General features: G+C 43.3%; 1 protein-coding gene across 12 annotated transcripts in view; it reads right to left on the bottom strand.

The window, feature by feature from the left end:
* Nucleotides 1-24,262, bottom strand: part of Nin (ninein (GSK3B interacting protein)) — a 100,005-nt gene that overhangs the window by 25,530 nt on the left and 50,213 nt on the right. For 10 of the 12 annotated variants that reach the window (XM_005376809.2, XM_005376815.2, XM_005376808.2 and 7 more), the window contains exons 6-20: nucleotides 23,498-23,688; nucleotides 18,860-19,006; nucleotides 18,232-18,399; nucleotides 17,600-17,736; nucleotides 17,123-17,263; nucleotides 16,341-16,515; nucleotides 13,799-13,909; nucleotides 13,351-13,440; nucleotides 11,219-11,357; nucleotides 9,359-9,480; nucleotides 7,796-8,298; nucleotides 4,430-6,574; nucleotides 3,093-3,209; nucleotides 2,910-2,979; nucleotides 919-1,134 (exon numbers count right to left, since the gene is read on the bottom strand). In XM_005376809.2, coding sequence (XP_005376866.1) covers nucleotides 919-1,134; nucleotides 2,910-2,979; nucleotides 3,093-3,209; nucleotides 4,430-6,574; nucleotides 7,796-8,298; nucleotides 9,359-9,480; nucleotides 11,219-11,357; nucleotides 13,351-13,440; nucleotides 13,799-13,909; nucleotides 16,341-16,515; nucleotides 17,123-17,263; nucleotides 17,600-17,736; nucleotides 18,232-18,399; nucleotides 18,860-19,006; nucleotides 23,498-23,688 — 4,472 coding nt within the window. The remainder of the gene's footprint in view (nucleotides 1-918; nucleotides 1,135-2,909; nucleotides 2,980-3,092; nucleotides 3,210-4,429; nucleotides 6,575-7,795; nucleotides 8,299-9,358; nucleotides 9,481-11,218; nucleotides 11,358-13,350; nucleotides 13,441-13,798; nucleotides 13,910-16,340; nucleotides 16,516-17,122; nucleotides 17,264-17,599; nucleotides 17,737-18,231; nucleotides 18,400-18,859; nucleotides 19,007-23,497; nucleotides 23,689-24,262) is intronic. The other 2 variants (XM_005376811.2, XM_013510333.1) reach the window with 2 other exon arrangements.

Genomic DNA, 24,262 nt, shown 5'->3' with positions numbered 1-24,262 from the left:
CCAAGGCCTCTGTACTGAGCAACATCCCCACCACACATTTTATTTTGAGACAGACCCTGATCTAAATTGTCCAGGCTGGGCTCAAACTTGCAGTTGTCCTGACTCAGCCACCCAGAGTACTAGAATTATACGCACGTGTCACCATCGATAGCCTTTCTTCACATTGATGTTAAGGACAAATTCACTCATTTTTTTTCTAGTACTATTACAATTTAATTTTCTGTATCTAGACTCCAAATTCAGTTTATCCTTGTTATGTTATGAAATCTGGATCTAACTGTATCTACTTCTAGATGTCTATCCAGTTGGCCAGACACTATTTGTTAAAAAGGCAATCTTTACCCTAGTGGTTTAGAAGCCACCTTTGTTACACACTGTCACCCTTGGTATCCAACGTGGACTGCTTCCAGGACCTCCCAGACACCAAAATCCTCAGAGGCTCAAGTCCCTTATCAAAAGTGGCAACGTATTTGTACAGAACCTCACAGCCTCCCAACTCTTTAACTCATCTCTAGAGTACACAGAATACTGCGTACAAGGTAAATGCTAGGTAAGTATTTGTGACACTGTGTTGTTCAGGGAATAACAAGAAAAAGAATTCTGTTCACGTTCAGTATAGGTGCAATTTAAAAAAAAATTTTTTTTTTTGATTAAGGATTGGGTGAATCCGTGGATGTAGAACCCACATATTACAGAGAGCTAAATGTACTGAGTTCAATTTGGGTTAAATTCTAGACTTTCTGTTGCACTTATCTATCTGGATAATTAATAGTAAGAGCTATAGTAATATCCATTAATGTGCCATTATCATACTGATCTAGTTATTAAGGCTGTGGGTGAGAAATTTATCATGAGCATTTGTTCCATTCCTTGGAATTTTCTTTTTTAAAAAAACCTATTAGGCAGTACTGATCATACCTGTACTTTATAGTGTTCCAGTTCTTTTTTCAGTTGAGACTTTTCTTGTTCCCATTCCTTGAATGCACCGCTTCCTGGCTCTCTTTCCCTCTGGCATAGCATTTCTGCCAGACGTTGATTAAGTTCTTGCAGTTCTCCCTGGTTTTGAGAATTCTTTTGGCTAAGTTCTGTGTTTTCTGAATCCAACTGTTGGTTTTTGATTTTCAAATCTGAAATCTAATTAAAATTGAAATAAGTTTTAAAAACTTCTTGCCCTGCTTCTGCTAAAAGACAGATTTAGAGTCTAATTATTTTTTCCCTTTCTATGTAAAGTTTAAAAAATGTACACGTGTAATCGCAGAAGTAATACATACTCATTACTACAAATTCAACCAATTCAGAAGTGTATAAGAAGTGTGACACAAGTCTAACCCTACTCCACAGGGTACCCCAATGTTCACAGCTGAGGATACATACAACTAGATCATTTCCAGTGCATACACAAAACCCATATACACATAGAGGTTTTCTTTTCATTTTGGGAAGAATTTGGATCATTCCATATTTGGACAGCCCATTTTTTTCCACTCCTAATGTCTTACAGATGCTTATCTTTTTCTGAGTTAGTGAGTTCAGGAACCATCACATGCTACATTTTTAGTGGCTAGAAGATATTCTGTGTAGCAAGATTTTTCATAATGCATTCACCCATTCTTGCAGTGATAGGAATTTAGGTTTGTGTTGATAAGAATATAGGTTTACTTAGGAAGACACAAAATGACCTTCTGGAAAATCCACTTACACATGACAGCATGTTGCATTTAGGATCTTTTTTGATTATTTCTTTAATGGGTTCTGCTTTTTTTTTTTTTTTTTTTTTTTTTTTTTTTTTTTTTTTAGAAGGGGTGTTGCTGAGGTAGAAGGTATGCATATATGTTATTATTTTGACAGATATCCCTAAAATATTCCTTATAGTGCTACCAACTAATAATCCCATCAATAATGTATTTATCATTTCCTCATATGCTTTTTAATCCTAGATGATATCAATCTTTAATTTTTTTTTGAGACAGAATCTCACTATGCAGTTCAGGCTGGCCTTGAATTCACTTTGTAGCCCAGGCTGGTCTCAAACTCGCAACAATCCTCCTGCCTCAGCCTCCTGAGTGCTGGGATTACAGGGATGTGTCACCACGCCTGGCAGTCTTTAATTTTCTTTCCAGCTTAATAGGAGAAAAATGACTACACAGGGGGACTTTGTCTCAAAAGCCAAAAAATGGGGTGGGGGGGAAGAATCTCATTTAAATATGCCTAATCACTGTGAGGCTAATCATCTTTTTCTGTGCTGTATGTTTTTATGATTTGATCATTCACATTGATTGCCAGTTTTCAACTGAATTTTGCCATTTATTTGTAAGAGTACAAAATATATTTTGGATATTGACACCTTGGCTATTTTAACTGCTAAAAATATTCTTTTCCCAGTATGTCCTTATCTTTTGACTTTCACACATACTCTTAAACGGCTTTCCTATATTTGATGCATATTGCAGGATTATATAAAATGAGCACTGAATTGGCACAAGCCATCTGAATAAATCATAGTTCTGCAAAGCGATATGCTGATTAGCTGGCATTCTAGGTCTGTGAAATTCTATCCTTGACTTTCTGCTTTTAGGCTGGTGAGAAGAAAAGAAAGGAAGTAACATTACTTGAAACTACACAAAGGCTGGAGCCAGTATTCACAGGCATGGCATAGAGGTAGCATCTCCCCACCCCCATTGGCTAGAAGGCTTGTTTAAGCACCGAGGGCCTGGAGATTGTAGGTACATTATTTTGCAAAACACATAAATCTAATTTAGACTCAGTATAAAGTAAGTTTCCATTTTTAAATTCAGAAGTTATAGGTGTCCACCATCAGTAATGTTATTCTAGTAACACACTCTTTATTTCAAACAAAAAAGAAAATTTTAGAGTCAAGAAATATAGGAAAATACTAAGCGTTTCCTTACCTGTTTCTTTAAATTTTCAACCATCTTCTGAATTTCCACTTTTTCCTGTTCTACGGTTTCTATTTTCTGCCTGAAGAAACAATGAAAATTTAATTTAGGAATTAGGTTTTAAACACTGCAAGTTAAATAGCTTTTTATTTTTGGTTAAATGTCTTAAGAAAATTTAAGTGTACTACGTCTTACCACATTTCTTCCTGAGAGCCATTTAATTTCAGGTTAGAAACGCTATCTTCTTCATTTAAAGTAGTAATTTCACTTCTCAAAATAGAATTTTCCTCTTGAAGCTTTTCAGATTCATATCTGAAGTACAGAGATTTTTAAAAAAAGTTACAACAAGGCAGTCATCTGGCATCTTTGGAAAATATTTTCTAGTAACTTTCAATAAAGTAAGTATTTCATGCCAGTCAGAAGGGAAGTCTAAATTAGTAGTCTCTTAGTACTTGGAAATTAACTTATGACATACTGATTCACTTCTTTGGGGAAGTAGGAATTTCACTAAAAGACGGTAGGAAAGTGTGGCTAAAAAAAAATGTGAGCATGAGACAATGCCAGCTCTGGTTGCTGGTTTTCTTAACGGCAGGCACATTGCTCTGAGCAAGGACTCCATTTTTCTCTCCCTCCACTGAATACACATACGCTGTATTACCCAGATGCATGAGCTTTAGTTTTTGGCCCTTAGGTACTTATGAAAAGAAAATGTAATACATAAATCAAAGGGCCACACTGAAATACGTATACTATTTACTTTGTGATTTTATTTATCTCATTATAGTCTAATGTTTTGAACTAAAAATGTTCTCAGAAAGAGGAATAACTACATTCAGAATTAAATAATTTCATACCATTAAAATACTGATGATATAATGTAATATTTTACAAGTTTTTAAAAAAAATTTTGTTGGCAGACTAATGCAATAATATTTCATAAAATTGAGTGAGTAGTGGTTCAAATTGTTTCTGCCTATGTCTTTATTTTTTAAGCATATTTATTAGACTCTTGTGACTTCTTGGTAAAATTATATGTTCTGAGATAAATTTTCATTGTTATATCACACCAAGTGATGTAAGGGAAGGACTATTTTTCCTATATTAGTATAAGAAGAGAGTTCTTAGTTACCAAGTGAGTTAATAATACACAAAACGCATTCACCCTCATCTGTTTCATCCAAATGAGGAAAGTAACTGGCAGTGAGCAAAATAACATCTCCATTCAAACGCAGCAGGCGCTAAAAGGGAGTGGAGGACGTATGCTGACGATGCACTGATTAAACAACACACACTCGCCGTGTTGAACTTTCACACCTCTTACGCACAACATTCATCTGCTACAAGGAAGTGAAGGCTTCCTAGCAAGGTTACTCTACTTGTTAATACGACACAGAAGCAGAAAGAAGTCTAAGGTACGGCTCTCTTCTTGGAGACTAACAGGTTAGTTTTTTCTAGGCAGGGCAAGCGGTGGAAGTTAGAGTCGACCAGGTGCTCTGCGGGATTCTGCATGGCGTAGGACATACATACGTTACCTCAGAGCTTCAACTTTCTGCTGCATCTCACTGCATGTGACTTGCAAGTCATGCATCATGGACTTCAGTTCTTCCTCCTTCTCCACTTGACAAGGGGCATCTCTTTGCTTAACTAACATGGTGACTCGCTCCCTCAGCTTTCTAGTCAGCTCCTGTAGCTTCTGTTTCTCCATTTCTAACTCTGCTATTGTGGCCTGACGTTGCAAACGTTTATCTTGAAGGCCAAGGACAGCAGAGTTTTCTTCTAGGATAATCTGACTCTGTATTCCACGCTTTTCTGGGTGTGTCTCAATGGTTCTGTGCAACCAGGCAATTTCACGTGTTTTTACTTTTTCCAAAAGCCGTGTGCTTCCCTGCTCATGGCACTGGTTTTCTTCTTTACGTTCTTCTATAATGCGGTGTACACGTGTAACCTTGGGCATGCACTTTTCCAGCCTCTGACCGACTTCTAGAACCTGTTCGGCAGGTTCGACCTCCAGGTTGTCCAAACGGGCTTCCCACAAGGAGAAGGAGTCACAATGCAGGACCGCTCTTTCCTGCAGCTCCTCAATCTTCCCTTGAAGCCTCAGAACCAGAACATTCAGTTCTTTGTTTTCTGTTCTGACCTCATCGTAACTCTTTTCCATGCTCAGGTATGTTTCGGTCACTTCCTCCGCTTTCTTTAGTTCATCCTGCAACCGGAACACTTCTCTGGTGAGTTCCTTGTTGCTTTCCAGAGCCTGGTCATAGCGAGACTCCATCACTCTCAGCTCTTCCTGCAGGCAGTCGTTTTCTTGGGCAGCATCTTCGTACAACAACTTATACTTGGGAGACGCCTCTGGGATTCTCTCCAGCATCTTCAGTTTCTTTTTGAGTATGGAAACATCAAAAAGCAAGTCCTGCTTCTTTTCAGAGGCTCGGTCACAATCTGCACGTAGGATCACTAGCTGCTGCTGAAGCTGACTAACCTGATTTTTTAGATCCCAGGATTCAGTCCTGGTCTCTTCGCTGTTTTCAAGCTCGGAAAAACTCTCCATGGAGGCTTCGGAGTCTTCGACTTTGAGCTCCTGTCTCTGGGCAGAGCTCGCCCCCGTACTCGCCAGGTCCCGGGTGTCACTGTCTTGCAGATCATTTAGGACACCCCGCGTGTTCCCACCATCTACTCGCTTCATTCGCTTTTGCGAGGAAAATGTCTCCGTTTGTTCTGCAGAATTTCCAAAAAGCTCAGTAGCTGGCTCCTCTAAACAGGATGACGCTAGTGACCCTGGCTCTAGCTTTTGCAGCCTCTGTTGCAGTCTGGAAATTTCAGCAGCCATTTTCACATTTTCCTTCACCGCGCGTTCATGAGCTCTCTGCAGACTCAGGAGGACGTCACCGTTTTCTTCCAGCAGCTGCTCCCCCTGCTGAAGCAGGGACAGGGCCCCATTTCCTTCTGCCGCCTCCCCTCCCGCCGCCTGGTCGTCACCCTGAAGCCCGGAGACAGGAGATGCTGCCTGCTGCAGGTCCTTTATCTTATCCCGGAGCCTGCAGATCTCCGCGCTCATCTCAGCCTGCTCTCGCTCTGCCTTCTCACAGGCGGCGCGGTGAGCGCTCTCCATGGCCCCAAGTCTGGCCACCATTTCCTGCTTCTCCCGGTCACATTCCGCACGTAGCCTTTCAAGCCTCCGGCTGGCCAGCTGCTCCGAGGCCCCGGCCTGGCACAGCACCTGCTCTCGGTCCCTCAGCTCCTTCTCGTGACTGCTCTTCAGCTCAAGCATCTGGCTGGACAGCAGGCTCTGCTGGCTCTCAGACACCTTCCGCAGGTCTTCCAGGTCTTGCAGCAGCTGCTCTCTCTCCAGCACCATGCTTTTCAGGTGTTCTTTGTACATCTTCTCCAGCATCTCCCTCTCTTGGGTCAGGACCAGAGAGGTTGCTTTCTCTCTCTGCAGCGTCTCCTTCAGCCGCTCCTGGGCTTCGGCGCACTCCTGGGCCAGCTCGTCCTTCTCAAACTCCCACTGGGACTTCTCCTCCCGCTGCTGTTCCCGGAGGTCCTTCAGCTCGAGGCGGTAGCGGCCCTCCAGGCTGTGCAGTGCGTTCTCACACCTTGCAGTGACCTTCTCACAGTCAGCCTGAAACTGGGCTTCTATCTGAGAGGCTCTTCTATTACACTCTGTTTCCATCTCTTCCCTAAACGTGGTCAACAGACAGTGTTACTGAAACTGCTGCCAACTCCAGAAGCAAACAAAACACATTTCCTCATGCAGAGAGGAGGCTGCCACGCAAACAACTGAAACGCTTCCTAAACATGGTCTGAGCTTATTCCTTTGTGATCCACGCACACTGGCAGGGATCCCATTTCTGAGAGCTGAGACTGGCAGCCGCCACTGGTGCGGAAGACTTACCTCTCTCCTCTGTTAGGGGGATTTATACACCATATTCCCTGGCATACTCTTGGCTGTACTTAGGGATTTTTAAACCATAATCTTAAACTGGTACTTCACATTAAATGACTAAGTGCACACCGACCTAACTCCTAACTTGGGAAAAACACTGTGTGTGTTGTGACAGTATGAAAGAGGAGGGGGAGATATGGGGAATCAAACCCAGCAACACTTTACCACTGAGCTATACCTCCAGCTCTTTTTATTTTTAGACAAGGTCTCACTGAGTTGCCCAGGCTGGCCTCGAACTTGTGACCCTACTGCCCCAGTCTCTTGAGTAACTGATTATAGGTGTGTACCGCCACATCCCTTGATTTTTGTTAAGCATGCAATGTATGATATAAGCCACATCAATCATTCATTCTGTTTTTGCTTATTTAATAAATCAGCACTATGTCACTCTGGGCATGAAGCTCCAGGGCCCTCGAATGTACCTGGGATTTCACACGAGGAAGGTGAGCACAAAGAGCCATTTCTGGGAGGAAATTAACTTTGCCCAGAATCCAGTTTATAAATAGTTTTTTCTCAGAAAGGAACAGGATGGAACTAGGAAGGAGTCACATTTGGGACTATCCCTTTTTTTCTTTCTTTTTGTTTGATACAGAGTCTCACTATGTAATTCAGGCTAGGCTTGAATTCACTATGTAGCCCAGACTAGCCTCAAACTCACAGCGATCCTCCTGCCTCAGCCTGATGTATGAGTCACATCTACCGTGTCCAGCTGAGATCCAGTAAATCTTAATACCAGGAACCCTTCCCTCTTTACAAAAAACAAATAGTTCCGGTAACACCAAAGCGGATTCACGTGTAAACACGGACAAAGCTGGTTGAAAATTGCAAAAAGACTCAACTCACCCCACAAGCTACTCTGCAGCCTGGTTTTACCAGGCCTTGTGAAGCAACTGGAACTTCCAGTGCTCTAGCCAGCGATGGCGCCTGGGTTGCCCAAGTCCCCTGGCTTCCTTACCGTTCCTCCTGAAGTTCCCTTTGGTGCTTTTCCAAGAGCTCCTGCCTCAGCTCCTCCTTTTCAAGCTCGTGCTTCTCCCCCAGGTTCTGCAGCTGCTCCTGGTGTGCCCGCTCCAGGTCCTGCACCAGGCCCCGCACCCTCTCTTCTGTCCAGGCGCTGCTCCGGAGTCCTTCCCTTTCCTGGCCAAAGCCCTCCTCCACCTGCTGCAGCCTGGCCTGGAGCTCCAGCTCGTGCTGCAGCCTTAGCTCCTCCTGAAGGCGACTCTTTTCCTCCTCAAAGGCCATTTGCAGTTGTTTGTTCTCCTCCTCGTGCTTGCGGCTGGCCTCGAGGTGGGTGTCCTTCAGCACCACCGCCTGCTCCTGCAGTTCTGCGATTTCCCTTCTCAGGTCACTTATCTGTTGTTCCAAGGCGTGCATTCCACGCTCATAGCTGTCCTTTGTGGTCGCCTGCTCCTTTTCCCAGGTGTCCCGGGTCTCAGCCAGCTGCTCTTCATAATGCTGCACCTAAAGTCAGAGTCCAAAAGCACCACACAGTTATTCTAACTCAGGCCCCGGGAAGGAGGCGATGCGGACAGCAAGTACTTTTGTCCTACCTGAAGTACTTTTCTTCCACTTCCTCATTTTATCTGAAAGTAACTTAATTCAAAAGCACCTGAAGTAAGATGCTTAGGTCAGACATGGTTTGCTTTTTATTTGCCAACTTGGTTGAATTTTGCAAGTTTCTAAACAACTCTATGAAGACCTGAGCAGCCCCTCACACATAGGTACCCTTTGTCTTCCCAGGATTCCTCTCAACTGCAGACTGAAGGTCTTAAAAGATAAGTTCAAGTGGTTAACGAAGTCCTGAAAGGTATTCTGTGGGCTTGAAGGGTGCACACAGCTGGGTAACGCATAGTTCTTCGTATTCGGGAGATGCCAGCGTACACGAGTATGACAGCCACTGCACTACAGGGCAGAACACGAAATGTCAAAGGGAAAGGAAACAGAGCTACAGTGTGACCCAGGAAATCGAAGGAGAGAGAAATGGTATTTGGTTGGGAAATTCAAGAATGGCTTCACGGGAAAGGAAACATTTGATGTAAACAATGTAGGGAAGAAGATTTTCAAGAGGAAGAAAGAAATTGTAACAGCATGAGCAAAAGAGGGCACAGCTTGATGGGGAAGAGCAAACCACTCGGTCTGGCTAGAGGATCAGGCAGCTCAGGCAATGGGTAGAGAAGACTGAGATCTATGTGTTGAAGGGCGGTCAGGCCAACAATTGGAACTTGTACCTGTTTTAGTTAGGCTACATCAAAAAGGCTATTTTGGTTTTCTTAAGACGGTTTCTAGCAAATTGGAGAAAACTGCCTCCAAGCATTGGGTCCTAGGCACATTTCGGAGAAGCCCTCTCAAGAGGAAAAGGCTTTGTCCTCGGCCTGAGGAAGTGGGTTCCTAGCAGCCACCAGACACGAGAAGCAATGCACAGAGTGCTGCTCTACGAGAAGAAACGACTGGGAACGTCGCATATGCAAATGGTGGTCTGAGTGTAAAGAAAGTAGGAAACTGGGGGGTTGGAGGGACTTACTTGATCTTCCAGCTCCTGTCTCAGGCGACACAAGTCCCTGTGGTGTTGCTCTTTCATCTGTTCGATCACCAGCTCTGCCTCGATGCTCATATTCAATGGGTTGCACTCTTCCGACTCGAGCCCTAAAAACACATGGGACGATGGATCCTGCAGCAGGTTCTTTCACTGACCCAACCTGGCATCTGCAGAGGGGTATCTGGTTTAACTGAGGAATAATTTGCAGCCTGAACTGTCAGAGATGTGAACGACTAGGAAACAACAAAAGCCAGGAAGTCGCTTCTGTTTTACAAGTAGAAATGAAGGTGAACGGATCGCTCATGGACAGGAAGTGTCAAACCTTAGTAACCTCAGTAATGTCACCCTTCTGCACAGCGGGTGGGGATGGGGATGGAAGCTGTTGCTGAAAGGGGAGCCCTTCTTCATGCCATGTGCATGTGGTAGTTTGGTCAAACCAGCCAGCCGTCTACTCATCCAGCTATTCCTACGTGACACACTAGCAGCGGGAATGAATTGTCTGGGGAATGAATAGCCAGCCTACTTGCTGCTGTGCTTTGAAGAGTTAATTTCATGGGTCAAGATATCCAACCCGCCACTCGACATTACAGAAGGCTGGGCACTGCCATAGGGGTTTAAATTATTAGCTAAAAAAACAGGGCTCGGGCTGGGAGTCTGGATACAGGCAGAGTGGGTGGAAGTTCTCAACCTGCCCATGGGAGTTCACTTCTGTAGCTGCCCATGAGGACTGAAGATGGGAAACATAAGTTAGGTGTTCAATTAGTGCAGAAACAAAAGTATTATGTGTACTATTATGCAGAAATAACTTAGGGCAGGGAGACCCACAATAGTCTTTTCACATAGGGATGCACACAGGTAGATGGGAAAAAGGCATTTTACGTGGGCACACGTCTAGCAGCTGGGACTCCCCGTCTTGTCCTGGGCCTTGTCTCTCTATACTGTGGGATATCCCCAAATGAGAAGTAACACGTGGGTGTGATCCACCCCAAGATGGTGAGGCTTCACGTATGCACGAAGAGCACAGCCAATGCTTGGGTGGAAAACCTTCAGAAATGCAACATCGTTAGATGGCCTCCACCCTGACTATAGAGAATAAGCCTAAAATCAGAGAACAGAGCTTAAGGCCTCAGGCTCTGCCTCTCTACTCCCCTCCTGCTTCTACAGCAAGTACATGGAGGAGAGGAATAAACCACCCTTGTCTGAACCATATTCTCACCCAAGTGGCAGTGTTGGGTTCTTTCTGACATTCGAACCCAACACACCCTGGAAAAGAGACAAGCTATCAGGAGGGAGGAAGGAGCAGATGTGACTCTTGGATGGGTCCCCTTCCAACTTTGTCATTCGGAAGGAATGGATGACCAACCCTTACTTATCTTATTTGCTGTTTTGCAGGAGCAATTTGAGCATTCAGCACAGACAGCACAAGAAAACCAGCTGTGGATTCTATGGTCTGTGGCTGGCTCACTCTCCAAACCACCCTCATACCAGCAAGGCGCTCTCATAGAAGGGGAGGGGTCAGTGTGAACCGGGTCTGAATTCTGGCACTCCAAAGGCCTGGGTTCTCTGGTTGGCAGACTGTTTGTTTGTTTTAAACAAAGCAAATACCCTTGTGGGTTTGTTTTTTTCATTCTTTTGTTGATGAGCATACAGATCAGGTAGAAATAGTCTTATAAAGACTTCAAGAACACATGTGAAACCAGACCACAAGTGAGATAGCTCGGTAAGGGTAGTGCCATCCCCACCCCCAACAAGCCACGAAAGGTCGCCAGAGATTTGCAACTTTACACTCAGCTCTGGTTCTAAACACATGCAGATTCTGAAAAGATAGTGTCTGAATGTCTTTACCCTGGTTGGGCTCAAGGCCGCTGTTGTTAACATCAAGTTCTTCTGACAGTGAATTCTTCAGGGGGAGCTTGAACACTTTGCCTTGAGCACGATATTCTTCTAGCTCGGACTCAAGTTCATCCACTTGGTCTTGTAATACCTGCCGTTTAAAAGCCACCACAGGTCTTAATGTGACACCAAAAACATAAGCAACAACAACAACAACAAAAATAACTAAATTGGACATCATCCTTTAAAAAAATTTGTGCTTCAAATAACATCATCACAGAAGTAAAAAGCACCCACTGAACATGAGAAAAGTTTTGCTAGTTATATTAGCTAATAAGAGACTTGGAACTACAATATATAGACTATTACAACTCAATAATAAATGCAAGGAACTCGATTTAAAAATGGGCAAAGGCTGTAAATAGTTACTTCTCCAAGAATTTATATAAACCAGCAATAAATACATAAAAGATCCCAACATCATTAGCTGTCAAGGAAATGCAAATAAAAACCACAATGAGATACCATTTCACGCCTACCAAGATGGCTAGAATAAAAAAGACACACAGTAACAACTGTATTAACAAAGATGCAGAGAAAGCTGAACTCTACTGGCAGGAACAATACAACCACTTTGGAGGAGATCTGCCGGTTCCTCAGAAGGTCAAGCACAGACTCACCATATTATCCAGCAGCCTGACTCCTAGGTATACATCCGAGAGAAATGAAAATAAAGCTACACAAAAATATGCACACAAATTTTCACAGCATTATTCATAAGGGCGCCTACAAACCCAAAGGTCCACTAACTGATGAATGCATAAACAAAATGTAATCAACCCATATAGCCATTAGAAGAGTGAAGTATGGATATATGCTACTGTATTGAAGATATCATGCTAAGGGAAGACAGCCAGTCACACACTTTATATAATTCTCTTTATATAAAACATAAAGATTGGGCAAATCCAGAGCGATGGAAAGCAGACCAGAGTTACCCAGGGCTACGCAAAGAATATGGCTAAACGGAGCAGGAGTTTCTTTTTTGGGGTGATGGTCACACAATTGTGTGACTGTAATAAAACACACCAAGTCGTACAGTTAAAGTAGGTGAAACGTATGACATGGAAAGCTGTTTAAATGAAGTGGATGGGTTGGGGGGACTTGGGGAGGTAGCGCTGATAGATTTTAATGATGAAGTTCTTAAATCTGAAGACACGTAAAGCAAACGTTCTGATAAAACCAAAAACTAAGCAGTAGAAATGTTTCTTTTCTTTGCTCGAACAGGCCTGTGCATTTCCTGAGAAGGCAGGCTGGAAACAAGCTTACAGAGAGGTGACTGCTTTCCCATCTCTGCACATGCAATTTTTACCTAGAGCAGTCAGCACTCAGTTATCTTTACCTTGTCAAGCAAGTATTTTAGGTTTAAGGGAAAACAACACCCCAAATTCCTAAGATTAAGGGAGTGAATCTAAGAAAACAAACAGATTCCTTAATGCGAATGTTTGTGTCTTTCCTGGTAGGCACTGAGAATGACTTACCGTTTAAAGACTCGATTTACCATTTAAAGACTCGAGCGATTTCTGCTTCATTTGCATCGTGTAAAGGGGAAGACAAAACAGCTTGGGTCTGATCAAACAGGAGTGATCACTCAGGAAAGGCTCACTTTGGAATAAGCACATCCCATGGTCACATATTATTTTCCTTTAAGCCCCAGGAATTTCTGACGTAGGTGAAGGTTTGCAGAGGTCCCTGTAGCTTAGCACGCTGAGTAATAATCTTTTTTTTTTTTTTTTTTTTAATTTTTTTTTGGTTTTTCTCCGGTACCAGGAACCGAACTCACGACCTTGCGCTTGCCAGGAGGCGCTTTTGCCGCTGAGCTAAATCCCCAGCCCCTGAGTAATAATCTTATTAGCTCATGTCTGTGTAAGTGCTTACCATGGCCCTGGCTCTGTCCTAAGCACTTTACACATACTCATTTGTTGAATCTTCACGGCAGTCCTCAGGCTGAGTACTCTTCCTTTTGCCATCTCATTGCTGAGGAGCGGAGGCGCCCATAGCTCAGGCGACTGTGCATGGCTGCACAGCTGGGATCTGAGCGCAACCCCCGCCCCCAGCATCACCCAGGTCTCCCCAGCACTCACCCTGCACTGCCGCTCGTACTCGCTCCTCATCTGCACCAGCCTCTCTTCTTGCAGAAAGAATTCAGCACTACTGGGATCAAGGTCACCGAACTGCAAGGGGGCAAAGCAGTCATGTTCCCCTAGTACCCTTCTTTGACCTATCACATACCAAATGGCCCAGTTTCTTGTGAGTGTGGAGGGAACGTGGCACTTACACAGACACACCACCAACCGGAAGGTGGGGAGGATGACGGATGTGCTCGCCTCAGGCCAGGATCACTTCCAGAGACAGGCAGTGTTTCCCCAGCGCAAGCACCCCGCTAAATGATTCCCCGCAAAAGGTACAACGCCCTTTAGGCTCCCAAGTACAATCCTTCCCTAATAAAACTGTTCTTGGCACTGCTTCTGTTCTTCTGAGTGAATGGTATGTTGGGCAGCTTATCGGGGAGTCAGACGTAGACAGATTTACCTTTTCTGCTAACACGTTTTCCAAATTTCGCTGAAGTTTGTTTGTCAGATTCTCATACTCTGCCAGCTTCTCTGCATTTTCCAGAAGCTCAGTTTCCAGACGACTGTTTTCCTGAAGAAATTTGGGGAAATTCAATGTGGCACAGATAAAGAAATAAGCAAACTGTCATACCATTTCATCTGAAGCATAAATCATTAAGGAAATATGTCCATTTTGAAAGTGTGGTATAATTGGAAACACAAGTAAATATAACAAAGTTGACATCTATCTCATAACCCAAAGTCTGCCTTTAAAAAAAAATTGTGTAGCACTGTAATGTTCAATGCTAGCCACTAACGGCCACATATAGATATTGAGCACATAAAACATGCCTAGTACAAAACAAGCAGAGCTGTAAGTGTAAAATATATACCAGACTTCACAAACTACAAATATATATATATAGCCCAATAATAATTTTTATATACCAAATACATTTCAAAATGACAATGCTTTAGGAATACTAGATTAAATGAAATGATTGAAATTAATTTCATCTTTTAATATGCTACTTGAAAATTTGAAATATGTGGCTTGTTTTATTATTCTGCTGGGCAGTATTGTAGTAGGCTACTGTAAGTGACATAAAAATATTCACAATATATCAGCAAATGAAAGTAAATCGGCTATAAAATAACTTATTGAGCTGCCGAGAATTCAGAAAACCTATAAAAAAGGAGGTAACTCTAAAATCAATTTTCACTTATTGATTCTATAGTTTACGTTGAACTTACAAATTTATTTTGAATTTAAGGCTGCAAAAGGTATAATGCAAGTTCATAATTTATGTTTAAATTATAACAAAATAGTACATCAAGCAAGACTCACAAAAGTTTTTTTTTTTTTTTTCATTTAAAAGGCTCTTTATGTACAGAACTTTTTGGAATGATTTCCATCCCACATATTTTTTTTTTTTAAAAACATACAGACACACCATTTGCCATATTTTCTTCTCCAATGTTCAAGGCTGACTGAAAGAGTGGTATTTTCCAAGTACATTTTGCCAAAAAAATACTAAGCCAATATATTTTTAATATATTCTAGTTCACACCCTCATGTAGCAATATGGAGTAAGAGAGAATACACTTCAAAGCATTTTTAAAAAATGCTACCTTCCCCTAACATGCCAGTTCCATGACTCTATAGTCTTTTAAAGCACATTATCGAAACTTAGATGCTACAATAATAAGGTGCAATCTGTGTGTCCCAGGACCTGCTGTGCTTTGAAAATGGACAAATCAGATACTGTTTCTGACCACAGGGAACACTCTCGACTGCAGGAAGCAGCAGATGTGGATACAGCTTGACATAACAGTAAATGTACTATTTCCTGGCAACAAAAAAATAAATACAGTGGGGATGATAAACTGACCTGGACTGCAGTGCTGGGGAAAGCAGCAAGGGAGCACAAAAGTGCTCCGTGCCTGAGGGACAAAGAGAGCTGAAAGAAAGTAGAGGGTTGGGGCTGCTGCAGGAGCTGAGGCTAGAAAGGCTGCAGCCTTGATCGCCAGCGCTCCTAGGGTACCAGAATGATAACCGATCTTTGGGAAGGCAACTCTGACGGCCACATGTGGGTAGGAGAGATGGAGAAAAGGACCTTTAAGGACATACAAGAATCAGCTAAGAAACTATGATGAATTCAGAGCTCAGTCAGAGGCTGAGGAAATGCAGAGAATGAGGATAAATCTAAGGCACTTCAGAGCAGCAACACCACTTGCTGTCACCAATGAGCGATAATGTGTGAGGATAACTGAGAATTTTACCTTCCAGGACTATACAGTACTTGGTGGCAATGCTTACCAGGTAGAAAATTCAAGACATGAAACAACTGTATGGGTAGGGAGTGGTAACTGGCTCAGTTTTTGATGTGTGGAGTTTTAAGAGCATTTTATAATGGCAACAGCAGCGAAGAGTCCAAATGTCTTATTTTCCAGACATCCTATTTGCATCATCTGATATAATCCCATTAATGCTAAAGCGTAGGTGTTACTATGGTTCCCACTGGTATTGTAGGAAACATAGTTTGAGTAACGTGATCATAGGTTTCTAGTACACGCTGGTATCCAGATCTGAATGCAACAGCCGCACTTCAGAGCTCCCTGGTGTGAGAGTCCGGGAAAGAGAAGGACCATTTCCTCCACTGAGGCAGAGCAAAGGGAAAGGTATGGCCTCTGTGGAGCAGAAAGTCAGCCTATCTGCTGAAGATAAGGGGAGGGGGACCCGAGGGCGTCCCCCAGAGGCCAAAGAGCCTTGAGGACCCAGCATAACTGCACAAGATACATAGAACAAATTATACTGATCAACTCTCTGTACCCCAGGAGCCTCGGTACTCCGAAATCCAGATCCTAGCAGGGCTCTGCCACGTGTGGATCCTGACCCAGTTGGGTAAATGTACAAGAACCCTCACAGTGAGCCCAGTGCAGACACGGTGTCTTGCAGAGCTGGAGTTTGCCATGTGGACTCCCCAGAGAGACTGAAGCCCCAGTATGAAAAAGGTGTTTACCTTTAAAGAGAGGGCAAGGCGGTCCCGGATGTAGTTCTCTTCCGTTTTTGCCTTCTCGATTTCCTGCTCGAGTTCTAAACGCTGCTTGCCCACCTGTTGCAGGATTTGCTCTCTCTCTTTTCGGAGCTCATTCTTTAAGGCTGCTATGCGCTCCTTGTATTCTTCATCTAGTTTCCTGGGAGGAGAGGAGATGAGATCTGAGTGGATTAAATCATTTGGAGACCCCCATGGGGATCCACCCATAATGGAAGCAGAATTACAGAGATGAAGCACGTTGAGAAAATGCCCTCTGTGATCTGTCTGCCTTTAGGCCTGGCCACACTTAAATCTCAGCAGCCCCAGCTGGGCACAGTGGCACATGCCTACTATTCCAGCACTATGGAAAGCTGAGGCAGGAGGATAGAACATTTCAGTCCAGTACCGGCAATTTACTAAGTGAAAATCTGTCTCAGAAAAACAAAGCAAAACATGCCAGGTGGAGTGGCACATGCCTGAAATCTCAGCACTCGGGAGGCTGAGGCAGGAGGATCGTTAAACGTTTAAGACCAGCCTGGGCTACAAAGTGAGCTCAAGGCCAGCCTGAACTGCACAGTGAAACCTTGTCTCAAAGACAAAACACAAAAACAAACAAAACAAAATAAAACAAAAATCATGGCAGCTGATTGCCAAATAGGCAGGTAGGCAAAGTACCCCTTGCGCTGTGCTGGCCTTGCAGATTCAGATGCCACTGCCCAGGGTCACAGGGGCGGGGAAGGAGCCTGGACCTGCCCTCCGGGTCGCACCTGAGGTTGTACTCATTTCGCCGCTCTATGGCCGCATGGTGATCGTCCACTTCCGAAGCCATGAGGGACTTGAGCTTCTCGGCTTTGTCCAGGTCTGATCGCAGCTTCTCTTTTTCTCTGACCACTTGATCAACCCGTTCCCTAGAATCAGAAACAAACTGAATTAACAAGAAGCTGTTTCTAAGCAACAAACAGCCTCAGAAAAGCTCTCATTTGGCTCACTCTGATGCAAAAACAAAACGAAGACCACTTGAGCCTTCCAAAACAAAATGGGAGTCCATGGTTCCCTTCAAAAGCCTACGCAACAATCGCAACTCCTCACTTTCCTGCAGGGGAGGGAGAGCTGCGCAGTAGCTACACACAGAAGAGGAGCCGTGATTGCCTATGGGATGGGACGGTCTTTGTGGAAGGCACATGAATGACTTGTTGGCCAAGCAGGGAAGGGAACGGGACAGGTGAACCTTCTGCTCAACTCACAACAAATGCCGGATCTCAGCCTTAAAGCTGGCCAGAGCTGCTTGGTGAATGCCGTTCTTGGTGACCAGAAGTTCATTTTCAAGAGCCAGAGTTAATTCTGTCAAGTTGACATTTCCATCAAGGCTAAAATCCAAGGCCTAGGAATCAGAATATGGCATAAGTTCAAGACAAATCACAAGTTCTTTCTTTTAAAAAGCAGGAGAGTGTGAAGGTTAGGCAAATTGTGAGAACAGAAGACAGCCTAGGAACTGGATGGCTCCGTTTCTTTAATGAATGCTGACAATCTTCAACTATGTTTTTTTTTTTCCTAAGGAAAGCATAACATGGTAATTTGTATTTAAAGAAATACTAGCTGGCACTACACGTAAACGGAATATAACACTAATCTTTACCAACCCAAGATCAGTTAAGAACATTTCCCATGTCAATAATTTGGCAGTTAACAACATGGAAAGGCATTAGCAACAGACTCCTGGTTAACGGAGGTAGGAATAGTTACCTCTTATCTCTGAGATCCTGTGAACAGAATAATCATCAAGGAGAAATCAAATCAAATCCTAAGAGTTTCAGAAAAATGGAAAATTTCATCCCTTCTCTGTTTTGCTATCTTTTGTCCCACTTAAAGGGCACACCTTTAGGATCTCCTGGCTGTTCTCAATGCCCTCCTCTTGCCAGGTGTCAAGTATTCTCTCCACAGATGCCTGGCCCATCCCATCATCTAGGCAGGAGAAGACCCGGAAGCCAATGGTGCTCGTCATCACCGAAGGGGTTGTTGTACGACGTCCACTTTCATCAAAAGACTGGAAGAAAGAGAATGCAGCAAACTCAGGAGACCCCAGGCATTTCAACTAGACGCTGGTAAAGACTGAAACTGGCTATTCCTGAACAAAGAAAACAGAATGTAACTTATACTGTTGGGGGTGGAAGGATTCAATACACTGCTTTTGATTCTTGTTTCCCAGATGTCAAGACTAAAAAGATTATTAAAAACAATTACACTGAGACAGCGTTATTTGTTATAGACAAGCTGTGTCTCTGCTTAACATCCTGAGCTGACATTAATCAGCATAATCAACAGCCTTCCTAGTCTCTCATTTATTGTCATTTCCAAACGCAACTTTTCCTACCTAATAGTTGAGTCTTTCTTGTTCTCCTGTGCTGTGTACAATCTCCTCAGCCTGTTGCTTCAGACAGTAGATTAATTCATTAGAAATTATTAAATGGGTTCTTCTTCTCACAAAAAAACCGCTGTTTACTTACCTGCATGGAGAGGTGCCTCTTCAGTTGTCTGTACGGAGTAGATGCTGATGGTGTAAGGGATTTTCCATTTTTAAACAGACCATTGAAAAAATCCTCTACACTCATGGTTCCATCAGGATCAAGATTATGAAATACTTCCTCAAGCATCTGCAGAAGAGTAATCATGCATTTTAAATCTTCTCTAAAAATAAGACCCAAAATACACTTCTGACCTATAGAAATCAGTTCTACTGTTGATCAAGACCCCAGAAATACAGTTATGTCCCTTTATTCTCAGTTCACTAAATTTATTTCCTTCCAGTAATGATCTATCTTTTTTGTGGTACTGGGAATCAAACTCAGGACCTTGCACTTGCCAGGCAGCTGAATATATCCCTAGCATGAGTATATCCCACGCTGCTCAGTATATCCCTAGCATGATCTATCTTCTTATACAAACCAAATAAAGGTCTACTTTCAACATCCCCATAATCTTATGCAATTTAGCAATTAATTATTTTTCTTTTACTCCCACTCCTAGACCAGCTGGTCTTTAATGTTGTTACACACTATTCTTGCAAATTAAAAAAAAAAAACTGCTTAAAAATAAAGACATAGTTTCCCAGTATGATAACAACAGAAATTAGCTGGACATTCATTGTGCTTTTGAACTGTGATTCTGTGTGATGTGGCTTATACTGAAGTTTTGAAATTGGTAGCCTAGCCCACTCTGTTCTGGGACAAATTGCAGTGATCTAGGAGAAAGGGTCAGAAACCTACACTTGGAGTTTAGAACCTTATTTAGAACAACACTGAATGTGTTGAATTTTTGTTCTAATGCATTAGCCAAGAAAGACAAAGACTGGGCAAGAAGGTACTTGTGTATAAGTAATAGAAGGATTCCAAGAGATATAAATACAGGCGAGTTATGACTAGCTATTTTTGACAATAACTGGGTAGTTCTTGAGCTGGGTGTAGGTGTACACCAATAGTCCCAACATTCAGGAGACTGAGGCAGGAGGATTGCCAGGAGTTTAAGGCCAGCCTGGGCTACATAGTGAGTTTGAGCCCAGCCTGAATTACATAGCAAGACCTTATCTCAAAAATCAAAACGAAACAGAAGTTCTCATATAGTAGGGAAAGGGAAGACTGGACCATAGCCCTGTGTAGAGGCTTTTCTGGGAAATGATTTGTTTCCTAGTACCACAAAGGAACGAGAAGGGGAAAGCACAGCAAGCAGCATGAATCACTGAAGTCAAAAGACAAGGAGGAAAGGAAGAGGCTTCCTAGTGGCAGTCATCTACCCTTTATTTTGGGGGCAAATTTGTTCTGTAGGAATGTGCCTACCATGAACAAAAAGGAAATGCTTGGAGATCTTGTAAAAATGCAGATTTCTGCATCGGAGGGCTGAGGAGGGGCCTGAGATTCTGCATTTCTAACAAGCCCTCAAGGCAGAGTCCAGGCCACAGACCAGGAAGCAGATGGAGTAAGCAACAGATTCAGTCTTGCTGCTTAGTGGATTCACCCTAGCATATACCTGGATTCACTGACACAGGCCTACATCACCTGTCAACACATTCTCTAATCTTCCATATTCACTTCTTCAATCTGGACTACTGCTATGATTCATATCATTTCAAACCTGATTTCACTCTTTATGTAAATGCTCAACACATCTGCTTATCTCAAAAAAAATTTTTTTTCCAATTCACATCCAATAGGAAACATCTGTCTCCATTTTAGAGTATTCAAAATGGTGGAAATCTCTGGAAGATGCAATAACTTCAAGCAGATGAAATCAACGAGAAATCAATGGACAGGTGATCAAATCAATGAATAGGTATCTGGGACAAGAGGCCAAAGTGGCCTCTTAGCCTTTCTGTCTCATTCTCATCAACCAAAAGAGCACCTTCCTAGAGGAGGAGGCTGCCAGCTCCGTGACCAAATATTACTGAGAAAGCCTGGGGCACTGACCAAAGTTCACAGGGTGCATTTTAGTTCTCTGACCTATGCTATTTGGCCTTGCGACCTTGAGCAAATCAGTACAACTTCCAGGCCCGAAACATCCATCACCTGACCGGCTTACACTGGAGGAGAAGGTGAGTCCCATCAGTTATTTTTAATTGGGGGCGGGTGATGAGGTGGTGACTGAGGGACGCGAATTCAGCAGACAGATGGACAGAAACGAACGCAGATTAAATGGGCAGCTGCATCTAGAATTTGGAGGACGCTCTTCCTCCCCAGGACACACTGGCCAGGTCTGTGGATGGCTGATTTCCCGATGTGTAGTTAGGAAACAACACGCCAGGACAGAGAATCACAAACCCAGGTACCCACAGAGCCCCAGGAATGAACGAGGCAGGATGGCCTGAGGACGTTTGAAAATGGTCAAGACAATCCAGCTGCACCCACAGCTGCTCGCCCCTCCCAAAGGGGCCAGCTGTCTCTCCCTGTCTGCAAAATGGCGCCAGATCCTTGGATTTTTAGAAAATCTCCTAATTCTAAAACGTGTACTACAAAGCTCCATTTTCAAAACACCAAACAGATTAATACAATCATCTTTGGGGCAGATGCGGCATCCCGGGTACAGTTTACCATTCTTGTCCTCTGGCTGTCCTTACTTCGGGAAAGCAGAGACTGTTACTGCCACAGATACATGCATACCCATGTTTATAGCAGTAACAACTCATAAGAGGTTGAGCTTGGAAGTAGCCTACACATCCATCAACAGGTGCACAGATAAAGAAAATGTGGTATTTATGCACAATGGAGTACTACTCTGCCACAAAGAAGGATAACGGAGTCATTTGTAGGAAAATGGATGCACCTGGAGACCATAATGTTAAGTGAAATAAATCAGACACACACGCGTACATATCTCATAACTTCTCTTACATGAGAAACTCAAAATACAGATAATTTTTAAAAAGCAAAATGCAAGACAATGGGACACAGGGAGATAGAACTTTTGCAAATGGGAAGGGTATACAGGAATGGAGCAGAGGAAAAGGAGACTAAAAAGAATTAAGTCACGTTAAGTACAGGTACCTATCCCTCAGATGAATGTGAACATTATGTACTGCAAACACGTACTAATCAAACAATTTTTTTACGTTATTAAGTAGTTTTCCTCACAGCAGAGTGGAGAAGAATGACTGCCCCCCTCCTCCTCCTGACTGTACAATGAGGGGTGACTCAAGCTCCAGTTGCTTACAGTTGTAAAATTCCAGGATTCCAAGCTGCCTGTTAAAAACATCATCTTGAACTCCACCTCCTCAGTCGTTTCCAGTTAGTAATAAAAAAAAAAAACCACAGAAACCCACACTTTTTGTTTAGGACGAAAAAAAACCCTACACACTATGTAAAAGCCATGTTCAATAACCAGCAGTGTATTCATCCTTGGACCAGAGGTAAAGAACTAAACAGGGCACACCTTGTCCCGAGTTTGGAGGACGCTGACACAAAAGAAAAGGCTTCGCCCTGAGAGTGGCCGTCATTTACCCCGAGAATTGTTTTTAGATAAACAATCCGAGTTTGTGCAATATTTCTTGGCAAAAACAACCCAAGGTTCTGTGTGCTACTCTGCTTTAGAAAGTAGGAGGACGGACTTAGTTTAAGACGGATTTAGTTCAGCCATCACTGAAAAATAAGCCACCCCTGAGCCATTAAAATGGCACTCAAATGATGGATAACGGCCATATACATAAAGGAGAAGGGGAAAAATCTTCCGCAAGCTGGGCTACTTGTAAGCTTTTTGATGAAAATCTCTCTTGGTTGGGAAAATAATACCACTTATCCCCTGAGCGAGAACACAGCATGGTTTCAAATAGCATTATAGTCAGAGATTCTGAAGCTACAGCAGCAGCCCTAACCTCTAACTCTCTCTCATCTTTATTTTTAGCTTTTTGAAAGACATATCTTGGAATTAGTTATATTCTTATATTTCACAACTATTTGTGCATTTGGTCCTGTGGGTCTCCTCTTTTTTTTTTTTTTCCAGAAAAAACAAAGCTCAAGCATTACGAAGTAAGACTCCGTTAGATGCACCCTCAAGATTTTTCTTTTATCTTTCCAAAACAAACAATCTACTCTTCTCCATTTCCTTGAGACCAGGACATGGTCACGGCGCCGGGCTGCTCTAACCCAAGCTGTCCTCACACCTACATGCGAAGGCAGTTGAGGTCACACGCAGCAAGTCAGCTTGCCCTACATGTTGTTTAGTTTGTGTAAGCACCCAGGGAAGACACTGAGATCTTCTTTCTAAAACGCTAAACTTACCAACCTGGCCTTCAAACTCACCTCTTGCCCTCTTCAAATCTGCGGGACTCCTGTGTAGCCCTTCCTCCACACGCCCTCACAGTTTGCTCTACCTGACACCCTTAGGGATGCGTGTGACACAAGGGCTGCACCACACTGGCGCTGATGGTCTCATGGATAACAGCTTAGCACATGGTGTGCACCCAGCGTCAGCTACTGTCAGTTTTGCTTTTCTATAACACAAGTTTCTCAAACACAAAATCTTTGAGAAGGGCCTCTGAGGAGAAAAACGATCTCTCTCACAAGGCACACGAAACCACAACATGGTCGCTTCCAGCCTGTGGCCAGCTCCGCTTTTATCGTCATCATTATCCCTGAGCCTACACGTACGGCAAAGCTCACCTCTCCATCTATGTTCTGCAAGCCGTACTGCTCGCAGATGGAGACCAGCTTCTTCCGGTTCAGGTGACCATCACGCGTGATCCCCAGATCTTCACAAACCTCTTGCAGTTTCTCTTCTATCCAGTCTTGGGGAGGGGAGGTCCCACTCTGTGAGGCATTCAAGTCATCTGGATTCCAAAACCTTAACTGACCTGAAATCAAATTGTATATAAGGTGTGATCAAAAGATACAGTCAATTTAAAAAAAAAAACTGCAATAAAAAGCACATTGCCATTAGCCACCGCCCCCCAGGACCCCTCACTCCCGATTTGAACACACTTTTCCCATTGGCCTTGCCACTTTCTGAAGCAGTTCTGGAAGTCCTCTTTCACGAGTGCCTTTAATTGTGCTGTCATGCCTTGATGTACTGAATCAAGATGTTTACCTTTCATGGTCATTCTGACTCTGGGGAAGTCAGAAGTCTCACAGTACTAGATCCAGTCAATAAGGCGGATGAGGACACACTAACATTTTTACAAGCCTGCCTTTCCATTGAATGACACTCAGCAGCATTCACTGCAGTTTTTTTGTTTTTGTTTTTTTGGTACCAGGAATCAAACTCAGGACCTTGCACTTGCCAGACAGGCGCCTGTGCCACTGAGCTCTATCCCCAGCCCTCACTATAGTTTTGATCACAGATCATAAACACACAAAAAGAGGACTTCCAGAATTGCTCCAGAAAGTGGCAAAAACAATGCGATGTGTATTTGAAGTGAGGATTAATAC

The sequence above is a fragment of the Chinchilla lanigera genome, unplaced genomic scaffold (genome assembly GCF_000276665.1).
Source record: "Chinchilla lanigera isolate Chin_1 unplaced genomic scaffold, ChiLan1.0 scaffold00008, whole genome shotgun sequence".
Classification (NCBI taxonomy): Eukaryota; Metazoa; Chordata; class Mammalia; order Rodentia; family Chinchillidae; genus Chinchilla; species Chinchilla lanigera.
This window is presented reverse-complemented; position numbering and strand designations above follow the sequence as displayed.